The sequence below is a fragment of the Molothrus aeneus genome, chromosome 24, assembly GCF_037042795.1.
Source record: "Molothrus aeneus isolate 106 chromosome 24, BPBGC_Maene_1.0, whole genome shotgun sequence".
Lineage (NCBI taxonomy): Eukaryota > Metazoa > Chordata > Aves > Passeriformes > Icteridae > Molothrus > Molothrus aeneus.
Window position 1 is genome coordinate 3,714,554 of NC_089669.1, and position 21,470 is coordinate 3,736,023.

At 44.9% G+C, this 21,470-nt stretch overlaps 1 protein-coding gene across 3 annotated transcripts in view; it reads left to right on the plus strand.

Annotated features, from left to right (window-relative positions):
- The first annotated feature begins 65 nt into the window (after nt 1-65).
- The window catches only part of SRGAP2 (SLIT-ROBO Rho GTPase activating protein 2), a 115,030-nt gene continuing 93,625 nt past the window's right edge, over nt 66-21,470 (plus strand). For all 3 annotated transcript variants that reach the window (XM_066565424.1, XM_066565425.1, XM_066565426.1), the window contains exons 1-2: nt 66-133; nt 1,693-2,275. In XM_066565424.1, the coding sequence (XP_066421521.1) occupies nt 2,209-2,275 (67 nt within the window). In that variant the 5' untranslated portion in view covers nt 66-133; nt 1,693-2,208. The remainder of the gene's footprint in view (nt 134-1,692; nt 2,276-21,470) is intronic.

The window sequence follows — 21,470 nt, forward strand, 5'->3', positions numbered from 1 at the left end:
ACCCAGCGCTCTGCGCCCATTGGCTGAGCCGCTGGGTGGGGCGGGGCGGTGGCGGGCCGGTGCGGGGGACCGGGCGGCGGGCGCCAGCGGCCGGAGGACGCCCGGCTGCGGGAGGCGGCTCCGCAGCGCCCAGGTAATCGCCCCGCCCGGCTGCCCGACCCCCGGCCCTCCCGTGCCACCCCCGGCAGGCCACGAGCAGCGCTCCGCCGCCGGCCCCGCCGCCTCCCCAGCGCCCCGAGCCGCGTCCCCCCAACCCCGGCCCCCCCTTCGGGACCCCCCCACGCTTCCTCTCCCCGCCGCCCGCATTGTTCTATCCCGGGCGGGATGCGGATCCGGCGGGTGCCGTGTTTGTTTATTTATTTCTTCCTCCCGTCCGCGCATCTCCCGCGGGGGCTGCGGCCGCGCGCCCGCCCTCCTTCCCCCTCCTCCCAAAAAAAATGGGGAACAAATCCAATTTGGAAAGAAAAGACGGGGGAAAAGTTGTGTCCCGCCCTGCACGGCGCAGCGGGCGCTGGAAGGAACCCTAAAACACCCCCCCGAAAAGAAAACCGAAAAGGGAGAAGCTGCGGGCGGAGCCGCCCGGCGGGGGCGCGCCCGGTGTGCCCGGGGCTGCCGGCGGCGGGGCCGAGCCCGCGGTCAGCGGGGGATGCTGCGGGACCGGGGCAGCGCCGCAGCCCAGGGAGGCCTCGCAGCCGCTCCCCGAAGAGCCCCGGAATCCCCGGGAGCCGCTCCCCGAATTCTTCCCCGGGAGCTGCACCCCAAATCAACCCCGAATTCTTCCCCGGGAGCTGCACCCCAAATCAACCCCGAATTCTCCCCCGGGAGCTGCACCCCAAATCAACCCGGAATTCTCTCTCGGGAGCTACACCCCAAATCAACCCCGAATTCTCTCTCGGGAGCTGCACCCCAAATGAACCCTAAAGTCTTCCCCTGGACCTGCACCCCAAATTAACCCCAAATGCACTCCCAGGAGCTGCACCCCAAATGAACCCCAGCTCGCACTGGAGCCGCATCCCAAAGGAGCCTCGTTCCCCTGGGAGCTGCTCCCCAAATTCTCCCCCGGGACCTGCACCCCAAATCAACCCCAAATTCTCCCACTGGAGCCGCATCCCAAAGGAGCCCCATTCACCTGGGAGCCGCTCCCCAAACAGCCCCATAACCCTCAGGACCTGTACCCCAGATCAGTCCCAAATTCTCCCCTGGGACCTGCACCCCAAATCAACCCCAAATTCTCTCCTGGGACCTTCTCCTCCCGGACCTTCACCCCAAATGAACCCCGTATTCTCTCTCCCGGAACCTGAACCCCAAATTCTCCTCTGGGACCTGTGCCCCAAATCAACCCCAAATTCTCCCCCGGGACCTGCACCCCAAATGAACCCCAGCTCCCACCGGAGCCGCATACCAAAGGATCCCTGCTCCCCAAACCATCCCCTATTCCCCCGGGAGCTGCACCCCAAACCACCCCCGGGATATCCCGAAGGAGCCGCCGTGTCCGAGCCGTGCCCGGTCCCGGTGTAGGCGTGTTCACCTGGGGGCTGCAGCTGGAACCTCGCACTGCTGCTGCTCAAAGGACGATTTGCAATGTCAGGGTGTCAGGGCAGCTTTGCTTCCCATCACAAATTTGGGCTGCGAGCAGTAATTTTCTAAATATATATATATATATATATTTTTTTTTTTTTTTTGTATTTGTAGGCAAGCAAACCAAAAGCTGCTTCTCCTCTGCTGCTGCTCTCGTTTGGGATTTGATTTGCATCATCTCCGTGCCCATTAAAAGAAATAAATAAAAAAAAAAAAAAAAGAGAAGAGAGGGGAAAAAAAAATAAAAAAAGGGCAAACCAAACCCACACAAAACATGTGCGGAAGGACTTCCACTCCCTGGCTGTGCTATTGAGGATCAGGAAGAGCCTTTGGGGCTGCAGGATCTCGCCAGGCTGATGCTGCTGCTCAAGGATTTGGTGCAGGGAGACAAAACTGCTGCCTCTTCCATCCGCTGATCTCAACATCTGCATTTTCCTGCTGCTGTGCTCCCTCTCACACCCTCTCTCCATGGACTGATTTTTTGATTTTTTTTCCCTTTTTGCGGGGGGGGGGAAGGGAAGGACGAGCAGAAAGCCAAGGCATCGTGCTGAGAGGAGCGAAAATTCCCTTTTATATCTCGTGTTCTGGTGGATCTCTTTCGAGGTTATTCAGCTTTTTGGACAAGAAAACATGACGTCGCCAGCAAAATTCAAAAAGGATAAGGAGATCATAGCTGAATACGACACTCAAGTTAAAGGTAAGGAATGGTTTTATTTCCATCCCTTCCCTGCAAGCCTGCCTGGCGATTGTAGGAGTTTGCAGTGGATGTTTGGGTGGGGAAGAGGGAAATCATTTGCAGATTGCCTGGAATTTGCAGGGGTTTTTTTTGGGAATACAAAGCTGGGTCGGGTTTGCAGCGCTGTGTCTGTCCCTATGGGGCAGTTCCTGCTTTGATGCTGCCGTTTTTAAGGGGGTTTTTTAATGGAATACCCGCATTTTTGAGTTCGGGGAGATCCATCTTTTCCTGCCTGCCGTTCCCAGAGACGGCTTTGCATGTGAAATATGAGAGGCAGGGAATTGCTTTTTAATCCTCTGCCTGTCATGGGAATCTTTGAACAATCTGTGCAGTGTCACAGGAGCATATTTCCACTGCTGCTGATGGGGGACTGTGCTCCGGGGTCCCTGGGAAGCTGTTTGTGCTAGAAACTTCCATTATTCGGGATTTTCCTCGGGGTGAGTCCATCATCATTCCCTGCTTTTCCTTGCCGTGCTGGAGTGTAACACCTCGAGGCTGCGGTGTGGGTGTGGGTGTACACACACACAGAGAGAAAAAAAAAAGAATAAATGAATAAAACTCGTGCAGCAGCATTATTCCCATCAGCACAGGGAATAATAAACACGTTTAAACATTGGGTTTTGCAATGACCATGCAAGTCTCCTGCAGAATTCAGCTGGCTATCATGTGCCCTAGGTTAAAAAAAAAAAATAATAAAAGATGGTGAAATTCCCCCCTGAGCTGCTTATTTTGGTGAAGTTTTCAGGATGAGACGTATTTAAAAGAATAATTAGAGCTTGTGCATGGCTTGATACGTCGCTGCTAGGAAGTTCTGAGATTCAGTGATTTATCTAATTGGTTGAAACTTGCTTGGTATGCTCAGAGCATGCAGGAAAGATGGCCTTCGGGCAGGGTTGATTGAGTTAAATCAATGCAATTTGAAAAAGGAAAAAAAAAAAGCCAGATTTAAATCTGAGGAGGAAACCTAGATTCAAATTGACAATTAAGATATTGTTTTGCAATTAGGTGCTCAGTTATTGCTCCTGCTGGGGAGGGGGGTTTGCTTGTTGGGTGCAAATCATTGAAATGTGTTGTCCTACCAGCCATGTCCTACCCTGACCCCTGTGCCCTGCACCTAGAAGCAGTTTGGGTACTTATGTTGAAAAATGCTCATTTGAGCAAATATGAAGCTGTGTTGAGAGTTTATTTTGATTTTTTTTTCCCCTTGAATATTGAGGTTCTTAAAGTTAGAAATGGAGAAGGGCGTGTTTCTCTTTTACTGGTTTAGTTTCTATTCCTGTTTTCTTGCTGTCTTTGGAAGTGGGAATTGCAGTCAGCGTCAAATTAGAGGCTTGTAGGCTCTTTCATTATTTACCCCTTCAAAATGTGCGTGATAGATGCGAGCTGGCAGTCACAATATTTGGGAATAACACGGAAAGGAGGCTTTGGAATTAGCAAAGCACATCCTCTCACCTCTCAGCTCTTGCATAAATTAGAAATCCTCCTCTTCCTTTTCAAACAAGAGAGCAGGAAAATGGGAAGGAGCCTTCCTCGTTTCTGCCAGAGCTCAGCTCATCTCTGGGGCTGTCATTGACCTGGAAATGTGCTCCCAAAAGTGGATTGCACTAGTGGCACATGGATTTATTTTAATTTTTTTTTTGCTTTTTGGCCTTCTAAAGCATTGCCGGAGGTTAAGGAGGGCGGAAGGGATCTGGAGGAGCTGGGAGAAGGGGATTTCCTTCCTGAATTGGGGTGAGGGCAGGGATGCCTTCACCTCAGGATGCTCTCCTGTCCCTGTCCCAGTTCGGCTCTGGGTCAGGAGGTGCTGCTGATCCATCTCTTGGAGGGAGGTGTTCAGAAATGCACAGGGCAGTCCTGCAGCAACCCTGTCCTACATCCCCTGGTTTGTTTTAGAGCTTTTCCTTTCCCTTTCCCACCCAGGAGCTGCTTTGACCATGGGCATCCTTCTCTCCCTGCCTTTGGGTACCAGCTTTGGGGGGAGACTTTGCCCCTTCCAGAACACCACAAACCTTTGCTTGTTTTATGGTTTTACATCACTCCCCTAAATGTCTCTCATGCAAAACCATGACAATCCCAGAGAAATGCACAGGGCAGTCCTGCAGCAGCCCTGTCCTACATCTCCTGATTTATTTTAGGGTTTATTTTAGAGCTTTTCCTTTCCCTTTTCCAGCCCTGACCTTTCAGGAGCTGCTTTGACAATGGGCATCCTTCTCTCCCTGCCTTTGGGTACCAGCTTTGGGGGGAGACTTTGCTCCTTTGCTTGTTTTCTGCTTTTCCATCACTCCCCTAAATGCCTCTCATGCAAATCCCACAGATAGCTCAGTCCTGAGCTGGACACTGCTGGGATTCCTTAGGGAATCTCTCAGCCCTGATTCCAGGCACTAATTACAGGACTCTCCATCCCATGGAGGATGAGATGATGCCGAATCCATTGAAATCCACAAATGTGGTGCTGCTGCCTCCTCACCAAACACACCGAGGTTCCTACAGGGTGAATTTGGTGTCCAGTTCTGCCCTCAGCTGTGGGAGCAGCAGGGAAATGTTAACTCTGAAATCCTTTCCCTGAGCTGGGAAGGGGAGCAGGGGCTGTGGGGGTGAGATGAATCACGTGTTCTGAGGTGGCATCTGCTCCTCTGATGACAAAACTCAGATATTTTTTGCTGGCATTTAGAAACTTACAGCGTTTTTTGTGCTTGGCTCTGTGCTGGGAGCGGTGTTTAGAGGCTCCCTTTAAAACCCTTAATCCACAAACACCTCCTTAAGCACTTTAAATGATTGCTAATGGAATGATGGAGCTTTGTTTAAAAATTTAATAGCCTTAAGTGGTTAATCAGAAACCATTTAAAGAATGGCTTGATTAATAGATCATCAAGAAGCAAAATTTTTGATTTTCTGTTGCTGAATAAGCTCGGTGGCTTTTATTGAAAAAGGGGCAGCAGGGCAAAGAATCATGGAATGGTTTGGGTTGGGAGGGACCTTAAAGCTCATCTCATGGGCAGGGACATCTTCCACTATCCCAGGCTGCTCTGAGAGTTCAGGGACATGTCCAGGGATGGACATGGTGTGGATGAGTGACACTTTCTGTCCTCCTACAACCACGAGCTGTAGGTATTTTTTGTCTCCCCACAGCCATTTCTCTGTCTATTTTGGGTGCAGCTGGCCCTTCCCGTGGTTTGTGCATGTGGGGAGATAAACATTTGAATGAAATCAATTCCTGAAGATTTTTTTTAACCAAAGTTACCCTGCAGCGATCAGGGGGCATGGAGGGAGCGAGGAGCTCCTTCCTGTTGTCCGCTCTGGTTGTGCATCTGTGGAGGTGTCTGGAACCAGACTCTGACCCTCTGACTTTCCCCAGAGGATGTGCTGGATTGCCCAGTGACCCCATGGTCGCCAACATCTGGAGGTCCAGCTCCAACCCCACTCTTCTGAACAAGGAAATTAACCCACACTTTGATTTTCCCCAACACCTGGAGGTCCAGCTCCAACCCCACTCTTCTGAACAAGGAAATTAACCCACACTTTGATTTTCCCCAACACCTGGAGGTCCAGCTCCAACCCCACTCTTCTGCAGAAGGGAATTAACCCACACTTTGATTTTCCCCAACACCTGGAGGTCCAGCTCCAACCCCACTCTTCTGCAGAAGGGAATTAACCCACACTTTGATTTTCCCCAACACCTGCCTTGACCTCCAGCCTTCCTCTGTTGCTTCCATGCTTTGTCCTCTCTGCTCTTGGCCAGGGACCTCTTGGAGTGCTTTTTTTGAGGAAACTCCAGCAGGAATCTTGTCAAGCAGTCAGGATTCTCCTGCCAGGATGACCCAGGGCCAGCAGGGGAGGGAAGAGCTGCTTTGATACCTCCCAGTGCCATGTGCTCACAAAGCCTGGGAGCCCTGTGAAGCTGCAAAGTGAGATTCCCCCACTCCATATGGAGCCTTTGATATCTCAAGCTCATCCCCTTGTCTGGATTGTCTCTCCCAATTCCTTTGTGCAAGTTGTGGTGAGGCAGAGATAATTAATTTATGCTGTTCCATGTGAGGTTGGGATGCTGCTGCCTCTCTGTGCCCGAGCGAGCACTGTCAGGGTGTTTTTTTGGTTTAATATATTAAATTGGAGTGTACACTTGCTGAGGAAAGAAAAGCCAGTGATTTATCTCTTAATTCTCCTTTTCTTTCTCCTCGTGTCCCACGAGAGCCTTATATTTAATTAGTTTGTATAAAGCCTCAGTAAATAGCTCCATGATTTGAGCTGCAGAAATTTAATACTGACATTTTTTCACACAGCGAGGGCTCATAAAGCCACTTCTGTCCTTGAGTAGTCGCTAGCAAAGGTTAAAATGCATCTCTTGCAGATCTTGCAGCCCAGCCCAAAAAGTGCTAAAAATATGACAAATGGATGAGGTAATTTACAGCAGGAGCAAGCAGAGCCCAGAGGTGGCTGCGTGGTTGCTGAGCTGAGTTTGTCTTTGCTGAGGGAAGATTCCTGATAAGAACAACTTGAGGCAACCTCCCAGCTGCCATCACACTCAGGCTACTGAAATGTCTCAAAACTTTCCCTTAAACCTCCCCAAAATGGCTGATAAATTTTGGATAAATCCCTTTTCCCTCTCTGTGTTGAATGTCTGAGAGTGTGTCTGATCTGATTGTGATTTTTTTTTTTTTGCCTTAAATGCTGTGTGGAAATCTCATTTGTATGGTCCATCTTCCTGAGGGATGCTGGGCAGTTTTTAATCCTGGTGAGCTGGTCCAGCCCTTCAGGGTGTAAAGATGGCAAAAGGAGCTGTGATGGGGTCAGAGCTGTAATTTGGGGGCTGGAAGGGAAGTGTGATGCTTTTGGTGATGATTTGAACCAAAAATTGGGTATTTCTCTCAATGGTTGCAGGATTTTTTTACCTTCAGATTTTTAGATCAACGAGCTGAGATCACTGCCATTTATTTTACTGCTGAACCCGTGCACTTTGGGATTTTTCAGTGGTGTTGATGTTACACATAAATGTTGATTTCTCCTTTGTGTTCACCACCTGTTCAGGTCACCAGGTTGGTCACTGCGCACTGTGACTGATCCTTGGGTGGGATTCCCAGAATTTTTAATACACCCTATAAAGAGACTTTTCAACCCCTCACCCCGGTGTGGTTGAGTGAAAAAATCCTGAATTCTGATATTTTAACTCTGCACGCGTTGGATTAACGTTCCCATTTAAAATGTAAAACTACCTTTTAAGGGGTTTTTGCAGTTAATCAGGGCTCTGTGCCTGTAAGTGATTCCATTTGTTTGCAACAATGACTTGCTCCAAACTCGGGGCTCTGGAATTGCTGTGGAATCATCTGGTTTTCTGCAGTTCCTGATAGTGCTAATCCCTTGAGTTTTGGAGCTGGATTGGCCCAGCCAAGCAGCCTTTGGTGCCAAAAAAAGGGGGAAGGGGGCGTTGGGAGACTGCCTTGATCTTCCAGCAATAGTTTGTGTTTTTGTGTCCAACTCCTGCTAATGGATTATTAATGAGGATGGAAAGAGGTGAAGGAATGCAGAGTCTGCCTTCTTTCCAGCTCCAAAATCCCTTTTTTCGAATTTTTTTTTTTTTTTGCAGTTTCATCAGGTGTTGGAAGGCTGGAGAGCAAAGCTGACCAAGCCACTCCATCCCCTGGAGTGCTGCAGTTCCCTCCAAAAGCAGAGGGAATTGCCAGTGTAACTCCAGTAGGATTCTATAAAAAGTTTACTGGTAATAGCCAGTTTTCCCTGACTCCCAGCTAAGGGACAGGACATTTTTCCTCAGCTCTAAATGATTTCCTTTCGTGGTGAGGTTACAAATTAGTATCTTTCCCTTTTCCTGTCAGTTAAAAGGCTCCACTCCTCTTTTATTCTTTTTTTAAATCCTTGCTAATTTTTTTTTTGGCCATTTTGGAGATTTACTTGGAAGAATCTCTTTGCCTGGTCAACTTTTTTTTTTTTTTCAGCTGTCGTTATGAAGAGTGAAAAATCTGAACTTTTGTTGAGATGGAAAGTATGTTCAAGCACATGTTCCCTTGAATGGCTTTCACTGTGCCATGCACAGTTGATATTCATTACTCACAACTTTATTTAGTTCATTTTTTGGTATGACTTTCACAGATTTCATGGCTTCTCTCTGAGAATTCCTACAACATCACGGGTGTCCTGCTCTTGGAATACTGACAGTGCTTTGTAGGCAATCGAAACAAATGCAGTTATGGGATTTATTGTGGGATAAAAGTGTGGAAGAAAATGGGAGAAAGGGTCTCGACCTTGCAGTAATTCCATCAGTAGAGACCAGTCTCCATTTTTACTTTTTTTTTCTCCCCTTTTCTTCCCAAATTGCAGCAATCCAGTAGACAAAACAGGGCCTTCTTTCTGTGAAATCCCTGGATAATGCTCATTGAAAACTCTGGATGTGTTTGAAGTCAGAAACCATATGGATGTAATGTGAGGAAGCTCAACTGGTGTGGTTTTTTTTTTTACCAAGAAGATGCTGTAAATGGATTGGAACCATTTAAAACGTTGTAATTTTTTGCCATCAGAGTAACTATTTGCTGTTTTTTAAACTGGAAATCTCCTGACCCAGTTGTTCCGCTTTTGAGTTTAGCGTTAATCACAGGTGTTGCTAAATGTGCTGCAGAAATCCTTAGGTCTTTAAGGGTTTCCAGCAATAATTCACATTGTTTTCTATGGAATGGGCTGAATTAGGCCAGGGGAGCTGCCTTATGAGCAGCTCCTGCCTTTTTGACTCTTGAGAAGGAACCAAATAATCAGATTTACTCCAAACCCAGCGTGGATTTCAATCTCCAACCCTCAACTGCTGCAGCAGCGTTGGTCCTGCCACATCTGACCTTGGTTTTGTTGTTTTATTTTTATTTCTTCTGAAATCACAGGACTTTCCAGGAAGAGCTTCTTGGCTTCTTGCAAGCAGGGAAGGATTTTTGGTTTGTTTTTGTACCGCTGTCATTGGAGGATGGTTTTCCTACAGGGAGGAAACCAGGGAACGATGCAATTTATAGATGGGGAGTGCTTGCAAATTGAATTTACTTAAAATATCAACAGTTGTTGCCTGGGAATGAGTCCCTGAGTGGGTCCTGGGCCAGCAGGTCATGCTCTGAGTTTGTGAATTTAGGTGGGAAAATTGGGAAATTCCACAACATCCTTTTCTTGATGCAAGTTCACCCTGGAGCAGGGCTCTTGCTGTCCTACCTACAGCAATAAAATAAAATGTGGTACTAAAACACATTGTATGTGATTCTGCTGCTTCTAGGGAAAAAAAAAATATAAAAATAGGGTTATTCACATATTTCATTAGCACTGTTTGTGGTAAAATGCGGGGAATTTTTTGGGCTAGGATCATGTATTCAAGAAGCTTCCACTCATCCACCAGGTGTAACTCCTCAGTGTGGGCAGGGCTGTGGCCAGCAGGGGTGTGACCATTCTCCTTTTTCCAGCCCAGTTCCCCTGGGAAGGGCTGCAGGGCCCTGTCTCAAGCGTTTTCCTGGGAAATGACGGCTGTGAGAGGAGTGAGCTGCTCCCCAGGCCATGGCTGGCACTGTGAGTATCCATCCCTGAGTGGAGATGAAGCAAAGCTGATGCTCTCCCCCCTTCCTGGGAAGGCAGAGCTGGATCAAGTGCCTGTAAAGGAGAATCAGGGAATTGTTTGGATGTGCCAAGATGCTGACATCCCTTCCCTCTGGCTGGGCTGTTTTCCTGGCTGGAGTATTGAGCAAATCCACTGTCAAAGTCCTGTTTAGCTCCCTATTTGTCTATTTATTTATATTTAATATTTTAATTTATAGATATGTCTATTAATTTATTATTAATAAATACAAATACAATACACATAAGATGTATTTATTAATAGATAATAAATACATTATATAATAAAAATTATAATGTTATAGTAATGATATAATATTAATTATATAATAATACCTATGTAATAATATAATAACATAATGATACATATATAATAATCAATAATATCAATTTATTATTAATAAATACAGATATAATACAAGATGCATTTATTAATAGATAATAAATACATTATACAATAACACATATATAATATAGTTATAATATATTACATATATAACAATATAATAATCAATAATAATTATTAATAAACACACATATAATAAATCATATTTTTATTAATAGATAATAAATGCACTTATAATAATGCAACAATATAATAATTGTATATAATGTAATACATATATAATAATATATATAATACTTATATTGTATAATAATAATATATGGATTATTTTGGTTATTGGCAAATGTAAATTCAGACCTCTGACCCATAAAGCAAATCATCATAGGTGTGTTTTGACAAGTCTGGTGAGCCTGAAATGCATCAAACTCTGAGGACAGAAAAGCACATTAATAAGAAGCAGCCATTGTTGCTGTGAGGAGGGAAAAAGTCTCATTTTTCCTTAATCTGTGCAGGGGATGAATGGGTGACAGTGACAAAGCAGAGTGTGGAGGTGCAGGCCCATGGAGGTTTTTCCCCAGTGTTTGATAAGCAGCCACTCAGAAATTTAATAAATGAACTCCCTGTGAAGTGGTTTTGGAAAGGAGCCTGGCTTTGCTCTGGTCTCTTTCATGAATGGAACCCTGACTTTTCTGTCTTCTCTCCATCTGGTGAAGGAGGAAGAGGCTTCATCCCAGTTACTTTTCAAAAGCACCAGTAACCCCCCAGTATTTGTGCTGCAGAGGGTCCCAGCTCCTCAGGGAGGAACCCAGAGCTGCAGGAAAATGCTGAAATAGGAACAAAAGGCTTTGCCTGTATAGGATTTTAAAATGTGCAGCTGGAAAAGGGAGGGGGAAAGGAGGGAGAAATGCAGCACTACAAAGGTCACAGGATACACTGATGCTGTTTGGATGGAAACTCAACTTGCTATGAATGAAATTGTGCTCTTGTGTTTTCCCCCTGGAGCTGGATGTCTAAAAACTCTGAATACTCCTTGTTCTGTTTCTTTTCTTTTTTTTTAACTTTTCTGTTTCTGGTGCTTGTAAGCTGTGCTGTAGAAATGAAAAAATAAAAAAAAAAGGGGGAGCAGGAGGATGGACAAGCACCCACAGACAGGCTGGGAGAGGCTTAAATAATCTGAGCTCTGCCAGGTTCATCAGAGCTGTGACATTCTTGGGTTCTGGTTATTTGCAAGGCAAAATTTTGTCTGTACTAAATGTGTGAGGTTCCTTAGCAGGGAGCTTGTGTTGGCAAAGATTTCAGCTCTGCTGATCAGGGTTGTTGGATAAACTCAGAATTAGGGCTGAGCACCCCTTGGAGCAGATTTCTGGACCCCTCAAGTGTTGATTTTATTTCCTGTGTGTGTGAAGGCTCATTGCTGGTTGCTAAATTGCCTTTTCTCCCTCCTTATGCCATCCAGATTGCTTGTGTTAGCTCTGAGGTTGGTTTGAACTTTTATCAATCCATATGCTGCTGTTACCTTCCATGAAATGATTAATTTCTGACTGTAATGATAAATTAATTTACACATAACTATAAGAGAAGTCCTTTTATTTAGGCCAGTTGCCTAATGCCAAACACATTTATAACCATTGTCTTCATACTTAAGGAATTAATCTTAATTTAGGCTTTATGTCAGATTATTTCCCCCATCACAGTGAACTTCATAGAATAAAGCAGGGAAGGGCTCCTTGCATCCATTTATTTCCACTTTTCACACTTTCTCCCTGAAAATCTTGGCTAAAAACACTTCCCACCAAACCTGTCAGTGGAAATTCAGGTGGTGGTTTGGTTTCAGATTTAAATGGAGAAAAAATTCTGGCAGTGCCCCCTTTGGAAAATCCCTGCAGGTAGAGCCTTCTTTCATACCCTGAAAGCAGTGACAACTTTTGGCAGTGAATGAAGTGTTTTGGTTTGGTTTTGTTGGGGCTTTTTGTTTCATTTTGTTCTGGAACTCCCAGCTATTTTCTGATAAACACCCTGGAACAGTTGGGCATTCTTGCTGTGATTTATCCATTTGCTGCCTGGCTGCTCCCGACTCCTTGATTTTCTTGTCCTTTCTGGAATGAGAGGCTCAGAACTGGACCCAGACTCGAGGCTCCATCAGAATTTTGGGGAGAAACAAGACAAACCCCTATGGAGGTATGGGAAATTCCACAATATCCAACATCCCGTATGGAGGGATGAGAATTAATGTTGTTTTTGTGCTGCTGGAGGTTCCTTGAGTTGTGAATCCCACACTAAACACTATTTTCTGATAAACACCCTGGAACAGTTGGGCATTCTTGCTGTCATTTATCCATTTGCTGCCTGGCTGCTCCTGACTCCTTGATTTTCATGTCCTTGCTGAAGTGAGAGGCTCAGAACTGGACCCAGACTGAAGGATCCCATCAGAATTTTGGGGAGGAACAAGACAAACCCCTGTGAAGGTTTGGGAAATTGCACAATATCCAACATCCCACATGGAGGGATGAGAATTAATGTTGTTTTTGTGCTGCTGGAGGTTCCTTGAGTTGTGAATTCCACACTAAACACTGGCTGGGAGCTGGAATAGCAGCTATAATTTTCTCCCAGCTCCCTCACATGGTTTGCAGCGGTTTTAGGATCAGGCTTCATGCAAATAATTCCCATTGCACCCCACCCTGTCCCAAAGCCAGAGCAGCTCCACCAGCTGCTATGGTTGGGATGAAAGTGCTGCTAATTTGCTGTTACCTTTAATTGAAGGATTCTGTATCTTGGGGAAGGCTCTCTGTAAGAAGTTATTTATATGTTGACTGTTTAAACACATTTATCAGTCCCAAAAGATCGGTGCCTCTCCTTGCCAGGAGGAGCTTGCTTTGAGGTCCTGCGTGGAAAGGTGTGTGCAGGGGATGGGAAGAGTATGTAGATTTTTATTTATTTATTATTTTATTTTTAATGAAAGCCATCAGCATGCAGCCAGCCCTGCCTGGGCTGTCTTGTGGGGAGCTTGTGCTGTGTTTGCAGAATGACTTGGAGGCTTTGACAGCGATAGGGAGAACAAATCCAGCTCTGAGAAGTACGAGGAGAGCAGGTTCCTTTTCCTTCCCACCTCCTTTTTTTTTCCATTGCTTCTTGTCTTATGCCTCTCTAAAAGCTGATTTTGTCAATAAAACAAAAATCCCCCTGAAGTCTCATTGCTTATGGCAATAACACCAAAACCTGTTGACCATTCATTTTTTTTTGGAGAACAATTCCTCATTTCTCTTACAGAGAATTTTTTTTTTTCAGATTATAGCACTTTTGATTTTGTGTTTTTATCAAAAAGTGTATGAAGTATTTATTTATCTGGCTTTGTCTGGAGTAGCCCAAACACAATGTTCTGTTCAATACAATAAAGAGCTCTTCAGCTGTATCACAGATTTCTTGAAGTTTATATTTTATTACTGCATCACTTTCTAAATTTCGCTCAGCACCTTTTCTCTGCTTAGATTTTGGTCTCCCTTTCTAAATTTCACTCAGTATCTTATCTCTGCTTAGATTTTGGTCTCTCTTCCTCTTAGTGTAAATGAGGGAGTTTATGAATCATATATAATAATTACAATTGCGAATTCTTGTACCTTTGATGCCTGAAAAACCCAAAAGCCCTGGTTGTCTTTCAGGGAATTCTGATTCTGGAACTTCCTGTAGCACATTTTAAATGTTATAAATTTATTATTTCTTAGCTGCCTTAAAGCTAAATAATCAAATTATTCAATTTGATATTATTTGATTTATTATCAAATCAAATACACAACTGCATGTGTATTATAACATGCATGCAATAAAAAAATTGCCTTTTTCCTTTAAAATTAAATGCATTTCCATTTTGAAAAGCTTATTTATGATCATCGAAAGAGCTTCCAGTTGAAACCAGCCTTTGTTTGTGGTGTGCTGGTGTCAGAGCTGTTCTTTGCCTTGGCTGAGGACAGGGATCCTCCTGCCCTTGATCCAGATCTGGTTTTGGGAGTCTGTGTTCCCTGGCTCCCTGAATTGGGCCTTTCAGCACATCTTGCTCAGCCACTGTGTTCCAAGCAGCCCAAAAGTAGGTGAGGAGATTAAATGGTAGTGAATTACTCGAAATGACCTAAATCAAGGTCTCTGGTGAGATTTATGGGATTCAGTTACACATCTTGAAACATGTTGAGAGAACACTGAGCTTTTTTATATCTTGTTTTTTGTCTGGCAGTGCAGCCTGCCTGGCTGGACAGGATGTGCCTCTTCTTTTCAAGAAAATCACTTGGACAGAGGAGATAACTGCACAGGGCTTTTACTTTGTGATTCTTTTTGTTGTTCCCTTTTGAATTTTTGGAGGGGACAGAAGGACAAATCCCAGGGTGATGCTGAATGAGGTGTCCCTGAAACGGGGAGAGGGGGATGCAGCTCATCCCTCAAATAAAACTGAGCTGCAAAGAACAATCAGAAAACAACTCCAGGGATGAGTCAGAACTTTGTAGAGTCTGGAATCAGATTGTCAGCAAGCTGAAATGTGTCTGCAGTTATCCCTTGCTTTCATTCCTTTCTCCCTTCACTTTTCCCCTCTCTCTGGTTCCTGCTGTTTTGGGGATTAAGAAGGAAATAAACACTCCCCTGAAATCTCCCAACACAAACAATCAGGTTTGCTATTTTTAAGCACCAGTTTTGTTTTTTTTTTGTGATTCTCCCAAAGTTCTTTTTGCTCCACTGGGATTGAGTTTGAATGGCTGTTTTCTTTAGGTTTTATTTTTAGGAGTGGGAGGCTTGTGTGAAGTTCAGTGCTGGCAGAGATACTGGTTTGCCAGTCCTGGATGTCGAATTTATATTTTAAAATCTTGAAATCTTTCAAGCTGCCAAGAAGAGAGGCCAGGTGAGAATGTGAAGGATGCTCATTTTGCCACCTCCTGTACTGGGATTGTGTTGCCATTTCCCCACATCCTTGAGGAACCCTTAGTGTTGAAGCCAACCTTCCCTGTTCCCACTGAGCCTTGGGAAGCTTTTTAATTTAAACAGGAGGAAGTTTGTGAATGTTAAATGTATTTTCTGGGGGTAGATCAAGCACAGCAAACTATTTGTGGGGTGATTCCTTATCCTTTCCTTGTGTAGAACAAACCCTGTTTCCTTGGGGTGGGCTCCCTCATTGCTGGGATGGATTTTTGGGGTGTGTGTGAGGAAGAGGGGTTGGTCCCAGAGCAAACAGAAGATTCCCTGTGCTGCAGAGACCTTTTCCCTTTTTTCTCTAAATAAACTAATACTTTTTAGTGCTCTGGTGCTGTCTCAGTGCTCACCTGGCTTTTGCTGCCATCCCTCACAAGGAAAACACTGCACAGCAATCTTGGAGGAAGGGGGAAAAATGTGTCAGGAGCAGAGAGAAATCAGCTTTGCCCTGGCAGTAATTAGGCTGGGCTTGAAATTTCAGTGAGTGCCTGGTTCTGTGGTGATCTCATTTTCTGTGTTGAGGTCAGGCTGCTCATCCCAGCGTTTTCTGCACACTGGGAATTCTGTGCCAGTGGTGACACTGGGGATGGCTTCTATTACTGCTGGCAGATTGGTTAATAATGTGGTTACTCTAAATAAACTAATACTGCACACTGGCTGGCTTAATAGTTTTTCTACACCTACTGTTAACTTGCTGGTGTGGGGATTTGATTTTTGGGGTAATTTTAGTTCTCTTGCTCAGGCAGATGCAGCTTTTTTGAGCATGTAACCATCCATTCAAGCCCTTGGAGAGCTGTAACAGCAAGCATGGTTCTTCCTAGAAAGGCTTAAAATGCCATTTAATACTCCAGGCTGATGGCTTGAACTCACCAAGCTGCTTGTTAATGGCTTAATTGCTGTCATTTTGATTTGGGTAGAGGTAATTTTCAGTTTTCTCCTGTTGGCAGGGTTGTTGTAGATGAAGTCAGAAGTCCACTGAACTCAGCAAGCAGAACAGAATTGATCAGTGAGTTTGAGTTCATTTTTGAGGCTGTTTTTTCCCTTTGCTTGCTAGGAGGTTCCTTGATTACATTTTCTTTAATGCACTGTTCACATACAGCAAGAAAAGGGGGAAGAAGCAAAACCCAGTTTGGTGCACGAGAAGTTGGATGACTCAACCTCCATCTTTTATAGGTCCTGATTCAAATTCATTCCCTGCTTGTAGCAGTGGAAATGTCACCAAATGTTCCCACTGTTGGGAGTGACTCCTGCCTCGGTGCTGGAGTGCTCTGAGCTGCCAAAGGTGGTGGGCTCTGGCAGGAAAATGGGAGCCTGGATGCACAGTGGGAGGATGAATCACTTTTCTGCTCCTTTTGGACCCAAACTGGAGCTGGAGAGGAGCTTTGGGCTCTGCACAGCTGCAGATAGAAGGAGAAATCCTGCCTTGCATTTCCAGATGTCTTAAGAGCACCAAGGTGCTGATGGGGCTCCTGGGGCTTGAGTAACTTGGGGTTTTTTTTAAAGGCTGATATTTGTGTGACAATTACAGATCACAACAATTAATGTTTATAGGCATAGCCTGAGCCCATGGCTTTATTTTTGTCCATGGGTATCACTCACAAAGAATAAAGGAGTCGTGCTGAGATGAGCAGCATCCCTGGGCATTGGCATTTATTCCCAGCATGTGCCTGGGTTTTGATATATTTGGATTTCCTTGCAAGTCACAGAGGTTAGCTGGTGTTGTTTTGTTCTTGGAAAGCAGAGTGGCTGCTGATTTCAGCTTCTGTGAAATTTGCTGTGTGGGTTTGTGACTCATGCAGTACCTGTTGTCTGTATCAGCATAGGAATGGTGCTGGATCAGTGAGATTTTAATAATTCCAGGTAATTCAGGAAGTTCAATGGAAAATTGACCCCTCATTATTTCAAACCCCAGCAGTGTGCCAGAGGAGCACCTGAATGAGCTGTCTACAGTCCCTGGCCAGGTAATTCAATGAAAAATTCAGGTGTTCAGTGGAAAATCACTGGATTGTGGCTCAGTGCAGGCACACTTGGGATATATTTATTGTGGGAGGGTAACTTCACTGTGCATCTCTGTCCTGTAATTCTCTGTGCCTTTATCTGACAGGGATTGTCTTTAAAACCTTACCCAGGCTGGAAATGGAGGAGTCCTGGAGGTAGCACCAGCCAGCTCCTGTTGGGAAGGTGGCACTTCATGGTCTGGGGGACACGGTGGGGATCGGTCACAGCTGTAGCCATGATAATTTCTGAAAAATCCCTTTGCCAGGATTTTCCTCCTGAGAAGCTGAGAGGCCTCAGGAACAAAATGCAAACAATGGTTATCTGCTGCTATGGAATGCAACAGGTGCATCTGGGATTGGTCTCATGTGGTTGTTTTTAATTAATGGCCAATCACAGCCCAGCTGGCTCAGACTTGTCGCTGTCGAGGCGGTCGCGACATAAAGCAGAGACCACAAGCAGCCTCAGTTGGCAACACTTTATTATTGGACATGGCTGATTTTTATACACTTTCCAATTGTTTATGCTTCTTCTATCTTTACTATTAGCTACAATAAATCAACATTATACTGTTAGTGAGAAGTTATAGTAACTTAACTATCTTTCTAAAAAATGCTTAGTCTAACTGCAAAGTTCTTTTATCTTTTTTCTCTCAGTCTCCTTAGTTACAACTTTAGAGAGAGCTTCTTATCAGCTTCTTCTTACTTCTCAGCTTCTTCTCGCTCCTTTAGCTAACAAGCCTGCTGTTAGCCCCTTCTACACAGACTCTCTGGTCAGTCACCAGCTTTTATTATCATTTCATTCCTTTCCTTGCAAGCCTTCTGATGAAATCCTTTCTTCTATTCTTTTAGTATAGTTTTAATATATCATTTACTTTTAATATAATATATATCATAAAATAATAATAAAATAAAATAATATATATCATAAAGTAATAATAAAGTAATATATATATAATAAAATAATAATAACATAATATATCAAAAATAATATAATAATCAAATAATTTCAGAACTCCATTTTTCTGAAACATGGAGTCAAGATTCTCATCTCTTCCCTTGTCCTGGGACCCCTGTGAGCACCACCACACACAGCCTGGACTCTGGTCCTGGGGGTCTTTTCCAGGCTGTGTGATCCTGTGAGGAGCTGGCTCACGGATGTGCTGTTGTCCTCTGCAGCTCTCCACACCTGCCCTGCCGTTTTCTCGCAGCAACTTTTCCTCTCCTGTTGTTTTTAATCACAAACTCCACCCCGCGCCCAGCGGGCAGCGCTTCAAAATCCACAATCTCAAGACTGCCTTGGCTCTTACTTCCCAGCCAGAGCTGACATCTGAGGAGAAGCTGTTTTAGGCTTTAAATAGCCCTGGCAGGGAGGTGGACAGGAGCACACAATGTGGCCGTGGGGCTCTGGGCTATTCTTAGCGGACAATGGCCGGAATGAAAAGCTGCAGCACGGTCGGGGCCATTGTGTGCTCTGATGTTTTTAATTCTGGGCCCTCCAGGACCTTCTCCTCTTATTGGAGACCTCTCACTGTTTTTCTTTCCTGGGGAGAGTGGAGGTTCTGAGGGGAAATGAGAGGAGACCCCAGCGTGCCTCGTCTGTCGTTGACGCAGTTTTGAGAAGAGGGAACTGAAACTTCCCGGGGAAAGAATTTTTTGTTTGTTCTATTTTGACTGTGTTGTGAAATCAAGGAAAGGACAAGCTGATATTAAATGGAAATTGAGGTGGTTGTGGATGCTGCAGCCCTGATTAACTCCATTTTTCACTTGCTTGGTGCCACTCCACCAGCACAGTTCAGTCCCTAGAAAACACCACTAAAATTAAATAAAAATCCAAAATTCTGAGAGTCACAGAAGCCCAGACTGGTTTAGTTTGGAAGGGACCTTAAAGCCCATCTTGTTCATGAGCAAGGGTTTAAATTGACATTTCAGGTTTAAGCTGGGCTTTCTCCAAGCCACTGGGACAGCAGGAAATTGAAACACACACAAACCCAGTGAGTGTCACACTCTGAGAGTGTGTGCTGGTGTGGGGAGCGTGTCCACCAGGCAGTTTAACATTTCACGACGTTTCAGGTTTAAACTGGGCTTTCTCCAAGCCACTGGGACAGGGGGAAATGCAGGCACGCGTAACCCAGTGAGTGCCACACTCTGAGGGTGTGTGCTGGTGTGGGGAGTGTGTCCACCAGGCAGTTTGGGTTGGAGCCTTCCTCTTGGGGGGTGATATCTGAAATCCTCTCTACAAAGGACAGGTGGGAGAAGCAGTTTCTCTTCCAGCTTTATTTTTAAGGGCAGAGCTTTCTGCAAGGAAGCTGCCACATGCTTCTGCTTCCAGTGGCTGCCACAGGGGAAGCAGCTGCTGTCACCAGGCACCTCCAGCCCTTCCTCTGCAGAGTTTGAGGAAGATAATTTGCATTGCTGAGTGCTGTGGCTGATGCAAACTGCAAGTGTGGAGCTGTTTGTGTGAGCCCAGTCCTTCTGTCCATCATCTGCAAGGCTGCTCAGTGTCACCGTGCCTAAAAATGAAGATTTTCAAGTTGGGCTGAGGTGGGGAAGTGGGGAGGATCAGGCTGTCTTCAGACTGATGGGCTTGACTTCCTTCCCATGCAGTGGTTTCTTAGCTACACTTCAGGAGATTAAAAGCTGGACATCCTGTTCTAGGGAGGTTTTACCCCTCTGGCTTGCAGTCTGGGTTCCTTGGATGCAGGAATGCTGCAAGGATGGATGCCTTGTGCTTATCTCATTAATTCCCAGTCCAGCACAGAGCGCACTTCCAGCCAGGCTGTGCCAAGTGTGACATCAGCAGTGTGCTCTGAAATGAAGGACTTCCCTTCAAATTCATTTGAGGCTCCCCTGGCTGCCCCAGAGTGTGTAATTTAGGAGTTCAAAGCTTGCACACCGACTCTGTCCTGCTGCAGAGTGTGTAATTCAGGATTTTAAACCTTGCACACCAACTGCAGGATGTGTAATTCAGGATTTCAAAGCTTGCACACCAACTGCAGGATGTGTAATTCAGGATTTCAGAGCTTGCACACCAACTGCAGGATGTGTAATTCAGGACTTTAAACCTTGCACACCAACTCTGTCCTGCTGCAGGACAGGAGTGCAGGAGTGTGTAATTCAGGATTTCAAAGCTTGCACACCAACTGCAGGATGTGTAATTCAGGATTTCAAACCTTGCACACCAACTGCAGAGTGTGTAACTCAGGATTTCAGAGCTTGCACACCAACTGCAGGATGTGTAATTCAGGATTTCAGAGCTTGCACACCAACTGCAGGATGTGTAATTCAGGATTTCAAACCTTGCACACCAACTGCAGGATGTGTAATTCAGGATTTTAAACCTTGCACACCAACTGCAGAATGTGTAATTCAGGATTTTAAACCTTGCACACCAACTCTGTCCCGCTGCAGAGCATCTGTACTTGCTGTGTAATCCGTGTTCTTTGAGCAGATGACTGTGTCCAGGCTTTGTTGGTGTGTTTTGTTGGTTTTTTTTTTAACCATAATTTTATTCCTTTTTAATTACAGCATCCTCTGCAGATGTTGGAGTGTCATAAAATGAAATGTGGAAACGAATGCAGAGTTGTCATGGCTTGCTCCAGATTCTGGGTAGTAATTAAGCTGTCGGGGAGTAGTGGAAAGTTTGTCTGCTTTATCTGTCTGTCCTTTGGCAAAATGACCTCTGGGCTTGTTAATGAGAAAGGCAAATGTGCAATGAGCTGGATGCAGTGCCTTGGCTGGATCAGCGTGTCTGCTCTGGCAGATAAAGGATAAAAACTACCCTGCAGCATCAAATCCAAGGTTTTGGGGGGTTATTTCATAGCTGGGGCCATTGCTGATTGCTGTTGGGGAAATCTGAGGTAGAAATTTGAGCAAGAGTACTGGGTATATAAATATACCATATATATTGGTATATATATATTATATATATATATATATATATATATATATACACACCATATATTGGTGTGTGTGTGTGTATATATATTTTTTATATATTTATATATATACACCTATACATATATATATATATACACACACCTATACATACATATATATATATATATATATATATATACACATAGGTATATAGGTGTATATAGGTATATATATTTATATACCAATACTGGGTATATAAATGGCAAAAATCTGGGTATTTTTCTGGTTGGTAGGAGGGAGTGGTGGCACGGTGTCAGTGCTGGGGGATTGCTGGTGTAACTGGGAAAAGCAACTGGTGAAGGGGCACAGGAGCAGCTCTCAAAGCTCTCAGAGCTCCTCTGGT